The 16,971-nt window shown below is 34.2% G+C and overlaps 1 protein-coding gene across 4 annotated transcripts in view; it reads left to right on the plus strand.

The window, feature by feature from the left end:
• Nucleotides 1–232: 232 nt before the first annotated feature.
• LOC756187 overlaps nt 233–16,971 on the plus strand; it is a 39,453-nt gene continuing 22,714 nt past the window's right edge. For 2 of the 4 annotated variants that reach the window (XM_030974172.1, XM_030974175.1), the window contains exons 1-2: nt 233–556; nt 3,205–3,421. In XM_030974172.1, the coding sequence (XP_030830032.1) occupies nt 3,295–3,421 (127 nt within the window). In that variant the 5' untranslated portion in view covers nt 233–556; nt 3,205–3,294. Of the gene's footprint in view, nt 557–590; nt 820–1,301; nt 2,190–3,204; nt 3,422–16,971 lie in introns of those variants that run through there. The other 2 variants (XM_030974173.1, XM_030974174.1) reach the window with 2 other exon arrangements.

Raw genomic sequence — 16,971 nt, forward strand, 5'->3', positions numbered from 1 at the left:
GAAGCACAATTTCATGTGATTTCTTTTAAATTACGGAAACTGCTCATAACAATTTTCAATTGAAAACAAATTATCCTAAACAATTTGTTATCAAGAAAATTTCCCACAAACATATCAAACATTGGACCAACTCAAATAATCCCCTCTTCCGAAATAATGTTCACTCCCGAAACTGACCAATGAACGAGGCCGTAAACGAAGAATACGACGTTTTCGTGAGAACTAGGTCAGTAGGTCATTTTTTTTTTATTTGTGTCTGGCTCAAACTCTACTCCGGCTGGATTGTGTATGCTACATGAGTTTCACACACAATACAATTTCTGCAGCCCAACGCAGTCTGCTTCGAGTTCAGCTCCGCGATTTGGCCGTGCACTCTGCGCTTGCAAATCGCTCGATTCCGGTTCGTTCCTCCATTCATTCATTCACGAATGCTATTCCGAGACGGTCCACCACTACACTATTATTACAAAATTGATCCCGAACACTTTGCTGGCAGATATAGACTCAGAAGAAAACTGTATCGGTAGATGGTGACTTCCTCCTCATAATTTAGCAGGTAAGAAGTTATGAATATATAAATTTAAAGATATTTTCAGTTTACAACTGTCTCGGTTTTTGTCAACAAAAACAGCAGACGAAGCCTTTGTCACGGCATAGCAGGGTCGAGCTACGGGCAGCGGTGGGCAGGCGGACCTACGAACAATGACCTATTTCTGGCAAGCCCTTTGTTCTCGCCGGTGACTTTTTTGCATTTCGCCTACTCTGTCGCACGTCGAACAAGGGATAAACGAAGTGCTTTCACCTCTTCACAGAGTTCAGGTTTGTTTTGTATTCGTCTGTTATTGTAAATGGGTTTTTAGTTGAATCAAATTACTGTTGAAAAGTGTACATCCTGACTGCTTACAATACAGGTGCAAATAAGTTCAACTTCAATCCATGACCAAGTCAAAATATAAAGAGAAGATAAAAGTAAATAATGAATTTGACTGAAAGAGTTGCATTTGTGATTTATGATTTGTCATTCAGAAGTATTTGTTCACAAATATAAGAATTGGATTATTTGTAGAATAAAGAAGATGATGGCCATAAGATTGGTGTAAACTGTAATAAAAGATTTAAATCACACCCTAAATATTTTATAGGCCTTTTGGGTTTACGTTTAAGATGAAGATTTCTGATTTATTGTGAATGTCTGTTGCAATGAATCTGTGCAGAGTAAGTATAGCCACAGTACATTAAGACCTGCGTGGGAATAATAGGATTTAACGCCCTTTTACTAGCTCTCAGTAGATAAATCTGTGCATGAATTATATGTGGGCAGAGAAAGAGAAGAGTTGCTGGTCATAAGTAGTTTAGGAAGTTTGGTTTTTATAACAGAGTATCACTTGAAGGAGGTCAGAAGAATCAGGTGCACTATTAAGTACTTCCAAGTTGGCACCAGCAAGGCAATTGTTTTTCATGATTAATCTCTATTGATGATATTATTAGTTAACTCATTGGATACTGAACTGAATGGCTCATATATTAAAGTCTATAGGATTGAGAGAATTCAGTAGTCAACGGGGTAACCTCTAGATTACCAGGTGGTCTGCTGACTCCTCACAATTAGCATGAAATCCTAATTGAGTAAATCCACTAGTTTGTTCTGTTTTGAGAATAACACAATTCCCTCGATTGTCAGGAGAAAAGTAGTCAAAGTAGTTGTTATTTTATAATCATTGTTTACATGCTTTTATCTTGTACAGTGTATACTTCTCAGCCTTATTAATACACATTATTATTCAGGATATAACTATGAGAGAATTATTCAATCAGAGAAAGAATAGCATTAATACTGTCACAATGATCAAGATTATGTCTTATTATTAAATAGACTTGTTTTTTTCCTCAAACTTTCCATTATATTGTAAATCATTCAGTGTACCAGATTTTTCTGTAAACCATGTGTGAACAAACTATGACCCAGGCTTACATTGATGTATGTTGGAAGAAACCAATCGCTAAGTTGAACTTTTGTGCACTTGAGCTGAGCAAGACACCTCTATAAAGAGCTGATAATAGATCCCTGTTGCTATCCAGCTGTGTGTTTTCCAAGCATTGACATGGTATTCTTGGATAAGCTTCCATTGTGAAGGAGTATTCCTACTGAGTACAGGAGAAAGCTAATGAGGAGAGGTGAATGTTTTCAGGTTAGGCTTCAAAGTGTTTGACCTTTCTCGTCAGCTTCTATTGTTCCTCTCCTTCCATTCTGTACCCATCGTTAAGTGATGTATGAAATGAATTCAGCGCTACATCCTTGGAGAGAACTTTTTCTCTTAAAAAGGAAAATAAATCTTTTTGTTGTGGTTTTTATTGAAGATGATTTCCAGCAAGTTTTTGTGAGGTTTTGTTTTTATTTTACTGGTTCAAACAATCAATCTTCTGCAAGATAAACAATCCAGAATGAATGATAGCAATATACTGTCGACATATAATGCCCATCGATACCAGAGCTCAAGATTAGCTTTAACTCAATAATTTTACAGAGTTAACAGCCTTCTGGCTCTCAATAGATAAAACATGAAATGTAATAACCCAGATGTTTTTTAGAAAATTCAGCAAATTAAGTTATTCACATTTTAGGTTCATTGAGTAATGAAAACAAGTTTTAAATCTTTGTGTAATATGGTACAATTATAGCCTACGGTAGTCAATATATAAGAGTGAAATCACTTCAGTTAAAAAAGAAGATTCCTTCCCCTGCTCCGTTGACGACAATAAAAGTTCAAATCTTTCTAGGCCTTATTGATGGGATTCATTCGTACACAAAGCTGGATGGAATTGAAGTCAGACACTATACTCAAAATGCTTCCCGCTGCCCCAAAACCCATGCCAAATCTGCATGATCTTTCTATTTATTCTTACTTCATAATCTAACTTGGCTCTGCAGCAAGTACATGTAGCAAAAATAGGAGAAAGCATTTGTTATACTGATTATTTTGAATACATGTATATATTCACAATTGAAATTGTGCACTAAGACATAATTTTGTGAATGGTATTGGAACATGTATTAGGAAGATGTCAATTTGTACTACAGGTGTAGTGTTCATACAGTCTGTAAATTAAGAGTTTCATGAATGAATAAAGTTATGTAAATTTTTGTCAATTTTGTCCAATAAGCCATTTTCTTGCTCTAATTGTCATTTCATAATTTATTTGCAGACCTATGCAGTTGTCAGTCATCAAGTACCAAGTTTTCAAAGACACTGCTAGAAGATTGAGATACCAGACCAACTGCAGACATCTATTACCATGGCAACGATGGAAGGCCTTCTGCCTGGGCCATCATCATCATCTTCATCCTCATCGTCCTTAGGAGCTAAACGCAAGCTACCAGTGGAGTGGGAGCTGAGAGATAGAACAGAGCCAGGAGCATTGGGTGAGTAGGCAACCAATTGTTATTGTTTATATGTCCTATTATGTCTAATGATCCTAATTACCTACAGTTCAGTACTTATTTATGCTTCCGCCCACCAAAAGTGGTGCCAGAGGCTTATGTTTTTATGTTTTCCTCCGTCCGTCTTGCTTTCTCGTTATCGCGATATCTCAAGAACCAATTGAGATATGAACTTCAAACTTGATGATGGTACATGTACATGTATGTATCTCCATAGGATGACAATCTGATGAAATTTTGGAGTAACTTGGTCAAAGGTCAAAGAGATCAACTTATGACACTTCATGTATTAGCCTCATTATTGCAACATCTCACACATTTTAGATGTCAATGGCTGAAATTACAGGTATCAGCTTTGATATTGCAGTGTCTCAGGAACAACTAGAAATATGAGCTTCAAACATTCTGATAGTTGTATCACCATAGAAAGACAACCTAATTATATTTTAGGGTATGTAGAACAAAGGTCAAATGTCATAGATTTCAATTTTTGGGAATTAGAGGTATTACTCTTGTTATCAGAATATGTCAAGAACTTCTTGAGGTACGAGTTTCAAACACGGTGACAATAGGAAGATGATCCAATTACATTTTAAGGCTAGTACAGATCATGGTCAGTTGACTTTTGATTATAGGCTTTTTGTTGTCATTGCGATACTGTTTCACAAATAATTCCATCAATTTCTGATACCGAATGTAGGGTGGAGACATATAAGAAACACATTTTTATTGTTTTGATATATTTACCATTACTCAATTCATATGTAATCTGGATCTTGGATGTAAATTGCCATGTAATGTCGTACAATTTAAAAATAATAGGGCTATTTTACCGTCATGCTATTAATTTGTAACATAATAACGCATGATTGGGTGAGAAAGCCATGCTGTAGTTCTAGTATTTCATTTAGTCATATAATCTGACATATTGGGTCAAATTCACAAAAGAGGCTTAATTTTAACTCATGGTCTAAATCATGGTTTAAATTAAAATAAGTGTACTAAACCATAAATATTGCCTGTTTATGAACGTGAGGATGCGGATGTATATTCCTCTTATGGAGGTACTGTATATAGCCCGTGGGTTAGGATAAACTACTTTCGTGAATTAGGGCCAATATGTACCTGCATACATAGATCTCTATAGCTTATTTTTTTATAAAGATTACAGCCTACAGGTTCATGTACATGCTTTTGGTTTGATTGTGAGTTACACAAAATATGTTGATACTGTATTATATGAAAGAGGTACCCACATGCAGGTACTGTATATCAGAGTCAGATCCTTATAATTTACTTAATCAACCCCCACCTACAGTTTATGGTGTGATTACAAGGTATTCATGATAATAATTGGATTCATTTACAGGGGATACATGTACATAAAAAGCGTTGTCCATTAGTGTAAGGAAAAAAAGAAAGAATTGTAGATATTTGTTTACAGATAATTTTTGAAGAAGTCAATTGAAGTACTACATGTATTTGTCAGCAATGCAGGAAGTTTGTTCTGGAGGCGTGGGGCAATGGATTGAAAGGATTTGAAGCCAGCCAGGTATTGAAGGAAAATGTGTAAATTTGAAATATTCAAATCCACATATGTGAAGAAAATTGTAAAACACGGACATTTGATATAAAAAAGATTGTTATGACCGAAAATGAGTTGAACTAGTTTATGAAACAGAGTACCGGTCTCCAGAGACATATCTGACAAGGAAGTTTTTGGGGTAATCTTTCTGATAAATGCATCTCGTGATCTAAATATAATGGTTCTCTTGAGAGTCTTGTGAATATAAATTGTGATCATATGAGCATTTGTCAAGATTTGAGAGGAGAAATACAAAATAATTTGTCTTGTATCAGCCATCTCTTGTAAAGCCACTTTGTATTTATGCATTTATATTCCTCTTATAGATCTGAAATGTCTTTTTAAAAAGAATGACAATCAGAAGTACATGTAGAATTTCTACTTTCCAAATAAGTCATTGTCATTCAAATAAGACTATCATAATTGATATGTGTTTGACAATAAGCTGAAATCCCTGATACCATATAATGCTATAATTTACCTGGAGGTCAATTTGATGTTTAAAAAAAAATCAGATACATGTACCTGTCTGCCATGATGGGCAAAGAAACTAAGAAAGCGCTTTATATTTTGCTATTAAAATTTAGGTTCGAAAGTAACCGTACACAGATTGATGTGGGATGTGCACCTGAAGTGTAAGAAATAAGACAAATTTCTGCCCAGCCTTTGGTTTTGCAAGAAACACAAACTTTACATACAATTTAAAAAGAAGCTCATACCATTTTAATTGACATATTTCTTAATCACATTTATTTAAAGGTAAATTCTTCTAAAAGTTTCAAGGGATTTAAAAATTATTCAAGCAGCTAATAAATCAATGATCAGCCAATCAATCAAATTAGCAATCAAACAATTAATTAAGCCTACTGTATACATCACTATGAAAGCCGATACTTATAAGCAGCATCTAACAATTAATTGGTTAGTCAATTACATACTTTAAAATCCAATCAATCATTATCCATATTGTGCATGTTTATGAACTATTTTTTTAAACCAGAGGGAATTTAATACATGTTGTGTATTCATCTCTTGATTTAAGAGAGGATCCTAATGCTAACTGAACACTACAGTACATTACCTGAAATTATAAAAGGTGTCTATGGGAAATGTGTTTATAACATAATCAAAATCATATTTAACACTTATACAAACAGGGTATGGATGTTCTTTGTAGGATTCAACCAATATATTATACAACCAAAAGTGTATAACATGCCAATTACATCCATTACAAAACCAGTCTTAACAAGCAGCATCTAAAACCAGTCTTGTGATCTTGAAGATGTTGAATAGAATGTCATCCATGTATAGCTAGTTTCTGCAACATCCATGACTATGCATCTTGAACAAGAAAAAGTATGTCACGCTTTCTTAGAGTGGATGGAAACCTTGAGGCTTTCCCCTCCAAACTATATCATAGTGAGCAGACAAAGGGGCACCAGATTCACTCTTTTATTATCCCACATGATGGAGGGTGAAATAGAATCTTCGATGATCTGTGACGCGTCCGGGCGGTTCTTGCGTCACTGCCGTGGCACGTTTGGGTTTGGATGTAACCCCTTGGGTGTCTCATGTCAAGCAAGTAACATTCTTTAGAATGCCTAATGACAATGATCGCAATGTGACCCAAATAGAAAAGATCCTTTCACCTTGACAGGTATTCATACAATATCAAACTTTTTCTTTTTATGTGTTTAAATCTCAATATCAAAATTTTCCTTAAATCAGTCATATCCGGGTATTTTATTTCCAATTACATGTATTTTTAAACACTCATTTGAAGAGGAAAAAGGAAAAAGCTTGAGTATATTTCATCCCATGGATATCCAAAATGTAGAGAAGTGGAACAATTTGTCTGCTAAAAGCCTAGAGGCAGAGGGCATTAACTCATATCTTTTAACAAAGAGTTAATGCTCTTTTCGCTCTTGAATCTCATCAGACAATTTGTGCTATTTTGAAACCAAATTGTGCCCTTTTTGTATCTTTTTTTCTGCCTGATCTGAAATTCTTGCTTACATATCCAAAATATAAGTACTAAATAGAAAATAGTTAAAACTGCTTTCAACTGCTGGGCTGAAAATAGTCATTGGCAATCCACTTTTTATTGTTATAGATTGTTTTAATGTGAGTAAAAAGAATGAGCTTTGTAATTAATTAATCACATGAGTGAATATTCACATTGTCTGCTGATGAAAAAGGTTTTCATGAGTGATTATTCTATGGTACATCCTGCCCATTGTTTCAGATTCATATCTATTAATTGATAGACAATTAGACTAAAAAGGAAAAAGAAAAGGAAGGGAATTATGCTCAAGGAAAAATACAATAACTGCTCAAGTGGAAACCTTGCATTTTAGATAGAAAAAAGTGACAAAATGATTCTTATAACATTGTGTTATGTGTAAATATAATTTATATTTAAAGATGCTTATTTGATACATTCATCTTCAACTGCTTTTAAAATGACTTTAAGGGATATCAGTATTGTTGATATGAATACTGTTGCTGGCTCTTTGGTCATCGTTTGCCATTCAGCAAATCTACAGTGTACATGAAAATTGAATTCATTTACCTCTACAAATTCAATTAAAAAAAAATCCCTTTCTTTGTTGTAGCAAAAAAAAAATGTCTAGAGCGCATCAACAATACACTTTGTGACACGTCAGTATCCCTTTAAAATAGTTTTTCAAAAGCCTTAAGACTGTACGACATGTATGTGTGTAGACATTGGTGAATGTGAGCATGTAAATGTAGCTAACGATACATGTGATTCTGTCATCACTCATTGCTAGTTCCTGATCACTCATACAGCGGAGTTATGCATGTTTTCAGCAACTTCCTTTCACGTTTCCAAAATAACATTCAACACTTTCCTTCATATTACTATTTTAAAATGCAGGCTACACATGTATTCTCAGTTTCATATAAACTCAACTCTCCTTCTCTTATACCTGTACCTCTATCCCTCTTTCTTTCCCATATACTCTTTCTTTTTAAGATGCAAGAAAAAAATCAGTATCAGAAATTGTGTGAATTGTGCCTTGACTTTAAGTCAAATGTAAAGAAAATACAGGAGAAGGCAAGTAAATGTAGACAACTTCACTTCTTAAATATCTGATTTACATGTTGTATGGTACATGATATAGAGTGGGTAAAATTTGACAGCATTTAAAACAAATAAAGATCAAATATTCCAACAATGCACCTAGATACATGTTCATTAGCTTTAATATACAAATAAAGCTTTTGCAATTTGAACTCCTTTTAAATTGTCCGGACGTATTATAGACATGATATACCGGTAGTAATCTACATCTATGATTTGAAAACAATGACCTGGTTTTATTTCGTAGTTTCAGTAGCCTAGTTTCATGGCCTAATAATTTGTCACAGTTTTCAAGTCGATACGAATTTATAATGCCAGTCTTCTATATCCATTTCGCCTTTATACTATATATAAACTCCTTCTTCAGCTCTGATATTATATCTTATGTTATGGAAATATGGAGTGTACAACTCGAGGCTTTAGCTGAAATGGGTTTACTTCATGCTTATCTTTGTATTAGTTTCATACATCAACAGTTTATAGAAAAAAGTGTAGACTAGAGATCCACTTGACACAATTAGTTTTTGGCCTATCAGACCACATCACTTAACATCTTAGATGTAACAAGGTGATGAGCAAAATTGGAATAATTGACTGCCAACTATTCATTTCCTTGTAATTTTGCGCAGTCTTATTGATGGTACTGTATTTATTTGACTTACAAATGGTGCTCTCTTTTTCTCTTGCCCCCTGGCTGTGGAGATAGCATCTTGCATCGACTCAGTGCCGTGAATGAAATACAGCGTTCTAGTGACTCAACAAGATAGGGAGACTGTGGAGGAGGGAGGGAGCCGGAGGAGGGGAGAGAGGGAGAGAGACAGAGAGAGAGTGAGAGGGGGAGAGGGAGATGTATATTATGTAGAGCAAGCGATTGTGCATCCGCAAGGCAGGAATATCTCATTGTTTGTAGGTCAATGATATTGTTTTGAATTAGGTCATAATTCTTGATGTTTCTCTTGCGTCTTGTTGCCCCAAGCTCTCTAGGAATGATGTCAAATCCGTACAGAGACTACCTCGGTAAAGGATGTATATTTAGAATAGATCAGAGTTTCAGTTTCCAAACTAAGCTGCGTAGCATTGCTCCAGGATCGGCAGAGCTAGATAACCTTAATTAATCTCAAGATTTTATCAGTTGATTGGAATCTAGCTGCTTAATGTAAGTAGAACTGCTTTGCAGAGTAAAGTGGTTCAAGATGTGGCAACATTTTTACATCTTTCTCATAATGTAACAATATCCTTGATAAAGTGAAATATGTTTTTAGGCCAATACCCTTTTATAATAGCATTTCTTATTGATCAATGTCAAATATAGTATAGATTGATGTGAAATTTGCCACATGTTCCCAAAGTTGTATTATATCATTCGACTCTAGAAGGAAATGAAAAAGAACAAATCTGGGAATATGTCATACAGAAAGTATTTTCTTTTGAGATGTCCCAATATTACAGCCAAAAATGTCAGAATAATTAATTAACCTATCCTGGCATTTGTATTAACTTTACATTCAATGGTTCATAAATCATTACTAGAATTGATTGCAAAGACTAAGCTTTGAGAAATTGACTTAGGCAATTTGTATATCTCATAGAAATCTTGTTTGGATTGCGTAATATGTCATTGTAATGTCTGCACATGTGATAGGAGATGGGCAAGGCTATTGAAATGTCTTTGATAGGCCGTTACAAAAGTCTTTGTGATTACGTTTTCTTTTATCATATGTTTTGATTCAGAAATACTGATATCTTGATGAAGATATTAACGATATTGATCATGAGATTATTTGGCCTTACTGTATATAAACTTGTAGTAGAGGTTACCTCATCCTATAGTCATGTTCACCATGACTTGTTTCACCAAATAACAATTTATCCGTTATTTGTTTCTGTTTGGCAAAAACATATTTTTTTCATTGCATGAACTTTGTTGTCTACCTCAAACCTTATTTTCAAATTGAGCCATTGATATTGTCTGATGATTGCAATCATTCATGTTCATGACAGGTATCGCTTTGCTTCATTGAGACAGGCATGTTAAGGCAACAAGACCTTTGGAATGTTCAGGGGGTAAAGAATATCAATTGTTAGGTCTCCTTTACCTGTGTGTGACATGATTCATACTCAACGGCTCGAAAATTGATGCATGTCATCTATTGACATTAAATATAGGATAAAACACTGTAGAGATAAAGTGATGTGATTGATGAATAGTTCTTAAAATGTGCTTATGACCCCATGGGTATCAAATTGTGCCCCCAACCCCCACCCCAGTGAGTTACTGTAACACTTTTTTACTGAAAGTTTGAGCTAAGTTCGATAAAAATAAGAATAACTTACACATTGTTAAAGTTTCAATCAACCAAACACAAACTGAGAACACTAGCTGTGCCATATTTGGTAGGTTCACCCCCCCCCCCCATTTGCTCTGCATTAAAAAATTATAAATTTCTTTTTCTTCTAAGGAAAACCTTTAATATATGCATCACAGTTTGTGCTCGATGATTTCAACGTTTAAAATCTTAAAACTTTTTCATTTTAATCAAATTTTGCTCAATCTGTCACTTATCTGTTTCTCTCATTTTTTTTTGCCTTTACTTTGTTATAAAATTTATATCCAAAAAAAACAGTAGGGTGGCATTCCTCTTTTGATGCTGTAAAATAATATACATGTAGTTCATTTGGTCATACAATGAAATTCACAATAGACCTGAGCACCAAGTTTATAGGTGAAGGTCTACAATCTAAACTGCATTGTGACAGTACGTTCCCAGTTATCTGTAGGCATTGTCAAACAATTGTTTTAGGTCACTAACACCCAGTGAGATTGTGATCAGTCAATACAGACTTTATTCAAACAAACCTCTTCTATAAACACAACTAAAATTCAACCAAAATACTGTCTGTCGATAAAGTAAATATATGTATATAGGAAATGGTGTATAACATACCGGTAGGGAATGAGCAGTATCTGTATGAAGAGGTCTGGAAAATTTGGTTTGACATTTTTCCAAGGCATCGTTTATTGAAATTGTGTAACAAAATTGATCAAGCATTTTAAAACGAATTATTTTTTAAACAAGATATATTTACATACTATACATAAACCATGACCAGTTTAAAATACTAAAGCTGAGTTGATTTATGTACTGTAGATTGTCTTCTCAATTCCTCCATTTTCTCTTGATATTAACTTTTAATAATTTAGACATATATAATTTTGTTTGTCAAGTTTTAAAGTTTTGGTCACTATACTCTTCCAAAGATTATATGTTTTGGAGTATTCAACTACAGTATCTAACATTCTCCACAGCATGTTTCACATATTCAGCAGCACCTCATGTTGTATGTTGCTATGAACGTTTGTAATGTTATGATTACCATGACAACCATCAGGAAAGCATGAGTATCAATCCTCAGACCCCATGAACAAGTCAGATTGTCTGTTTTCTCAGAAAGTAATCAAGTCAGGAGAGTTCCTGGCAACGGGCTTCTCGTTACATCTATATATCCAAATATTCCAGATTTAAAGGTATAGTCTAATTAGTTTTGTTCAGCTTTGCTTGTATCAATTTCTTTCTCTTTCTAAAGAGTACATTATATAGTTTAAATCTATATAGTTTATAACTCCATTAATGTGCAACAGAAATGATGTACATGTATAAATCAAATACATGTATCAGCGCGTTGTAGACATGGCCTGTGTACACTATAAGCGCTATGTAACCCAGAGAATTGTAATTGATGATCATCAACTAATTCAAGGCATTAGCTTTGGTAACAGCCCCCTTCTTCGAAAGAGGTACAAGCTTTAATAAACAAGCATACTTGATCTTGTGATGAGGCTAGCTGTTTTATTCAGAGACCTCAAGACATTTATAGTGTGTTAAATAATAGAATCCTCATTATTGTGAAAAGGAGAGATGACTTTAAAAGATTGTAAAGCATATGCTCATCTTTGCTTGATCAACAGCAACTCAGTACTCATGTTCTATACTCACCAAATATGTATGGTATCTTACCTACAATCCAATCACAATCCTAACCCAAGAGTTACCTGTGTGTATGATAATCTAAACTTCTAACCCTGTCCAGAGTTAAATATATCCATTACTTCAGAGGATTAACTATCAATATTTCAATTTGCTTGACTGTAATGAGATATGGGGTAATCAACTATAAGGGCTTTGCACCTACAAGTAATAAACCAGTGCGCATCCCATTTATATAGGGGTTACTGATCTTTAATATCCATTTTTTTCTTAAAAGGAAACCAATTCACCGTACTGCATTTATTAATGGAAATGAAAAGTTCATCTACAAGTAGCAAAGTTAATGCACTTTTTCTACTCAAAGTTCATTTTCAGTCAAGCAAAAAAAATGAAAATAAAAGATGCATCCTGTGGGGATTGGGCAGTACACAGCTTAAAACTTGTTATGTATATAGACTACTTACAAAGTTTAATTGCTTTCTCTACTCTATTTTCTTGCTTAAAGCTTGAAATCAAACTTCAAATATATGTCTTTGTTGGTGAAATAGATCAGAAATCTAGGGTAAATTATGTCAATTACTTCTTGCTCTGCATCCTGTTCTATCCCACAAGTTTTTATTATTATATTTTTACATCACTGTTATAGTTGCACACCAACAAATTTGATGTCTTGTGTTAAACACAAAAAAAAACTTCCTGTATACCAGTACAGCTGTCAAATAAATTTAGATTGGATGCCATATGATTAATTCCTTTCATTAACTAGAACATATTTGGGTGTTGTTGATAGTTGAATTGGAATAGTAGTTTTCTTCTGTGGTATATTATACAATGATTACCCTATATCTGGCTCAAATAGGACAGGTTGATTTATGGCTTTCATTATTGGAGCGTAAAGAGTGGTGAGCCAGAATCATAACCGCAGACCCTCTGAATGTTTATTATTTGCTATATTTGTTTTACTTGCTTTATGTAGTCGGTGTCAATCCGAGAGATAGATTTCATTCTGTTGTATGTTCTCTTGTTTTGATGTGGCCCATTGAAAACTAATGGTAACTAAACAAACCTGTAATGTTATGATAATCAATACATCTAGAGCAATTAAAACATACACAATGACCAACGTCAAGGTGATTTATTAGAAATTTACCACATTTTTGTTATGCTTTTATTCTTTAAGATACCGTATCTGTACTATGTTTAAAGTCATGGCTGATAATAAATCAATATAAAATTGTTTCTTTTATAAAATTTATGATCATTGTGAAGTGTATTTATATGTTTGTATTTCCTCTCTTAGACCCCAACATCATCGTATTTTATAGAAAAGAACCATGTTTTTTCTCCCCCCAAAATGAAATAATAACTTTTTTTTAAATAGCTAAATTAATACCTTCAACAGATATCATGTACAAAATGTTGTGTTCATGTTTAGATGACATCTACTAACTTTGAAGTAACCATTTCATTGTTTCTCTTCATTGATAAAACACAGTGTTACATCAAGAAAAAGCTCCTCGGTTTAATACAAGTCGTGGAATACTACTACAAAATTAAATGTCAAGTGACACAAGCAAATCATCTTTGATTGCTGTTTTCATGAATGGCAAAAAAGTCTAATTGTCTTGATTCAATCATTTTACAGCATTAAACCTACATGAATGAGGGACTCCTGTGAAATAGATCTTACTTGCTTGTAAAAGTTTCTTCCTTTATATGGGAACTTCCTTTATGTAAGTTTTCTAGATGTAGCTGTTGTGTAAATGCATCCAATAAGCTCAGACGCCAAACCTACATATGATGATGAAATAGGTTATCAACCTCAATTTCAGTCCCAAGGTCATATCTTTACTACCAATAATACAAACATTACTAACACTTCTACCCTCATTGTCATCGTGTACCCTTTGATGTAGCAGACCTACCGACGAAAACTTGTTAACCCTGCTTTTCACAGATTGCAGAGATTCCAAATCATTAACTGTACTTTAACCCAATTTTATTCATACAAGTCAACTTACAGGTGTATTTTCTACAGAGATTTTTCTTTTTCTTGGTAGTTATAGCTATACTACTTTGAATGTACTGTACAAGGCTAACAATATTCATGTATTAAAGAAATGCAGGTTTTTTTTGCCTTGAGCATATTTAGGAAAGTATATTATAGAGGAAACGGAATGGCTCAGTGGTAGAGCAGTGGTTTTGCAACCAAAAGGTCCCAGGTCCGAAACCAAGTTGATGTGCTAGTGCCCTTTGGCATTAATCCTCATTACCAAGTCCCTCAAAGAGAACTTAAAACCGTTGTTCTCCTAGTTGCTTACTTACAAGCATATCAATAGCTAAGTGGTTATTGAATATTTATTTCATTTTTATTTATTTAAGTCTGATTACAATGATTCAAATACCAAGGTTTAATTTGTCTTGTCCTTGCCTGAACCTGAAAACTTTAGCCTATTAATCTTTAGCCCTTTGCCACTGCATGCACCTCGTGACTCAGACAGTAAATAAACACATGTATTTACACATGTTGTATAAAGTCGACAATGTTTGCTGACATAGCAGTACATGTTACATCTACTGAAATCTATTTAACTATTTTATTTAACTGATTGTTATCATACAATGAGTATTAATGTGCATAGGGCTCCTGGCCTCGGCAGCAATATGGAAAATATGACATTGAATATGAATTCAGGACTTATTAAAGAAGGACCCAAAGGAAACTGAATTTTGATTGTTAATATGATCAAAAATGTATGCTTATTGAAGAAAAAAAATCCTCCATAAACTCAAGTAAAGGTGAATTAGGTAAATAACGCTTTTAGTCCTTCTCAATCTCATACATGTACATTTACTGCAATTTGTTATTGGATATATTACATTGGATATATTACAGTCGCATTATTCTTTAATACTCTGAAAGATAATCCCCAAAATGATGAGTCGCTAAATGGGAATTAGCATGGTCACGACTTCACTGTTTTGATAGCCGACAACGTGATCCTCTTGTATAGGGCATTAATTGTTCTCGGTGGGTTAACGACATGTTTTTATTATGTCAAAATATGGGTCATAATGACTGTGAAAATAGGTCAGCGTAATACCTGCCCTGTCTTCCTGGAGCTTTGACCCAATTAGTATTCTCTTCTTAATCTCTGGTTTCCTATCCGTCCGTCCGTCTGTCTCGGCCGGCCCGGCTTGCATGGTGGTTCAGCCCTATAAACTTTCTCTCAGATATGAATCCGGCCTACAAAATGACAAAATGATTGTGAATGAAAGACTGTTAAGTTTACAACGGCTGAGAGGCTGTCGACATGCCACCATGAATTCATGAGGGCATTATTTATCTCTCAAATTTGATGATTTTTTGAACAAAATATAAACATTTTAAAGGTAAAGACCAGTTATGGTCATGCGATTGCATTGTGAAAGAAACGTTGTGGAATCGATCAGAAAAGGTTGATCATCTAGCATCTAGCATCTGCAAGGTTCTGGAATCATCAAAATGATAAGAAATTTGGCCCATTCTTCGTAAAGTTACAAGCACTATACACAGAAAGATGTATATGGGACTACCCTATATCTCTCACAGACCATGAGAGAAACAAATTTACCAAATATATGAATTAGTAGGCGGTTTCCCGGCAAATTTTTTATCATCATGTATTATTCAAAACATATTCTTTCACATGATTGGTAATGAGAGCTTCCATTTCATTTTTTGAAATTGGGGCGTTTCCAATACTGGTCTTTACCTTTAAAATCCCCCAAATTGCACAAAAAGTGAACTTTACAGCGTCATTAGGGTTGGGGGTAGGGGCTTATATCATACATTTCTGTATTTATCTCAAGATGGGCTCTGTCTGCATGTGCTACTATTAAAAGTCCATTTCACTATTGCAGGATTCCAGGTGAAAATATCAATATCCCAATCATATCAATGACACATTATAGAAAACAAACAGATTATTAAAAGAAATCATATTACATACACCATCAAATGAATAAGATTTGGGTGGTTTGGAGTTGTTTATTTATTTTTGTTTTTCAAAGTCTGTTTGACAGTGTGCTCAAGTAAAAGGAATCTTGGTTATTAAATGAATCCTTATAAGACCACCTACATGTATCTTCTTTAAATTAAAAAAAAATGAATTCTGATTGTAAAAATTATTAATTTGTATTAAAGGGAGTGTAGCATGATAAGACTATGTGTCTTTCCCGTGGCCTGATGCTGGGCCAATCGGGTATAATATGTCTACAGTCGACGCGACCGCAGTATTCATGTGCGTGCAACATATGCGAAACCGAAGCGTAAGGAGAACTTTGGTCTGTTTCGCGAACGCTATCGAGCGCTGACCGTTAATCAAGTCCATTCATTTACTTGTAGTTGTCCAAAAGAAGTCGTAGATGGCGTTAACCAATATTTGCCATGCTACACCCCTTTAAAATGAAACTACATGTAGTGTAACCATGTCTTTTAGATTTATCCTGGAAATTCATACATTGTGTTCCTATAATAGCATTTTTTAATATAGGATAAAATGAAATACATACATGTTGCCTTGTACATGTAGGTCTACTCATTTAATGTAGAACCATGAATCACGAGCACATGCATCCAAGGTGTTTAGAACATGCCTATTTTTAGACATGTGTTTGTCAGAAATATAGAAATCTACAAGTTCATGTACATCCTTCCTGGTCGGTTAAATTGTTCTAAAAACGTCCATAAAACTAAAAATATTAACATAGAATATGAATTTATACACCTTGGATGATACCAGTGTATATTCTGATCAATATTTTTATCTAATTGGATATATATCCATATGTGTGTTTGCATAAATTGACT

The sequence above is a fragment of the Strongylocentrotus purpuratus genome, unplaced genomic scaffold (genome assembly GCF_000002235.5).
Source record: "Strongylocentrotus purpuratus isolate Spur 01 unplaced genomic scaffold, Spur_5.0 spur5_scaffold_7, whole genome shotgun sequence".
In the NCBI taxonomy this organism is placed as follows: Eukaryota; Metazoa; Echinodermata; class Echinoidea; order Camarodonta; family Strongylocentrotidae; genus Strongylocentrotus; species Strongylocentrotus purpuratus.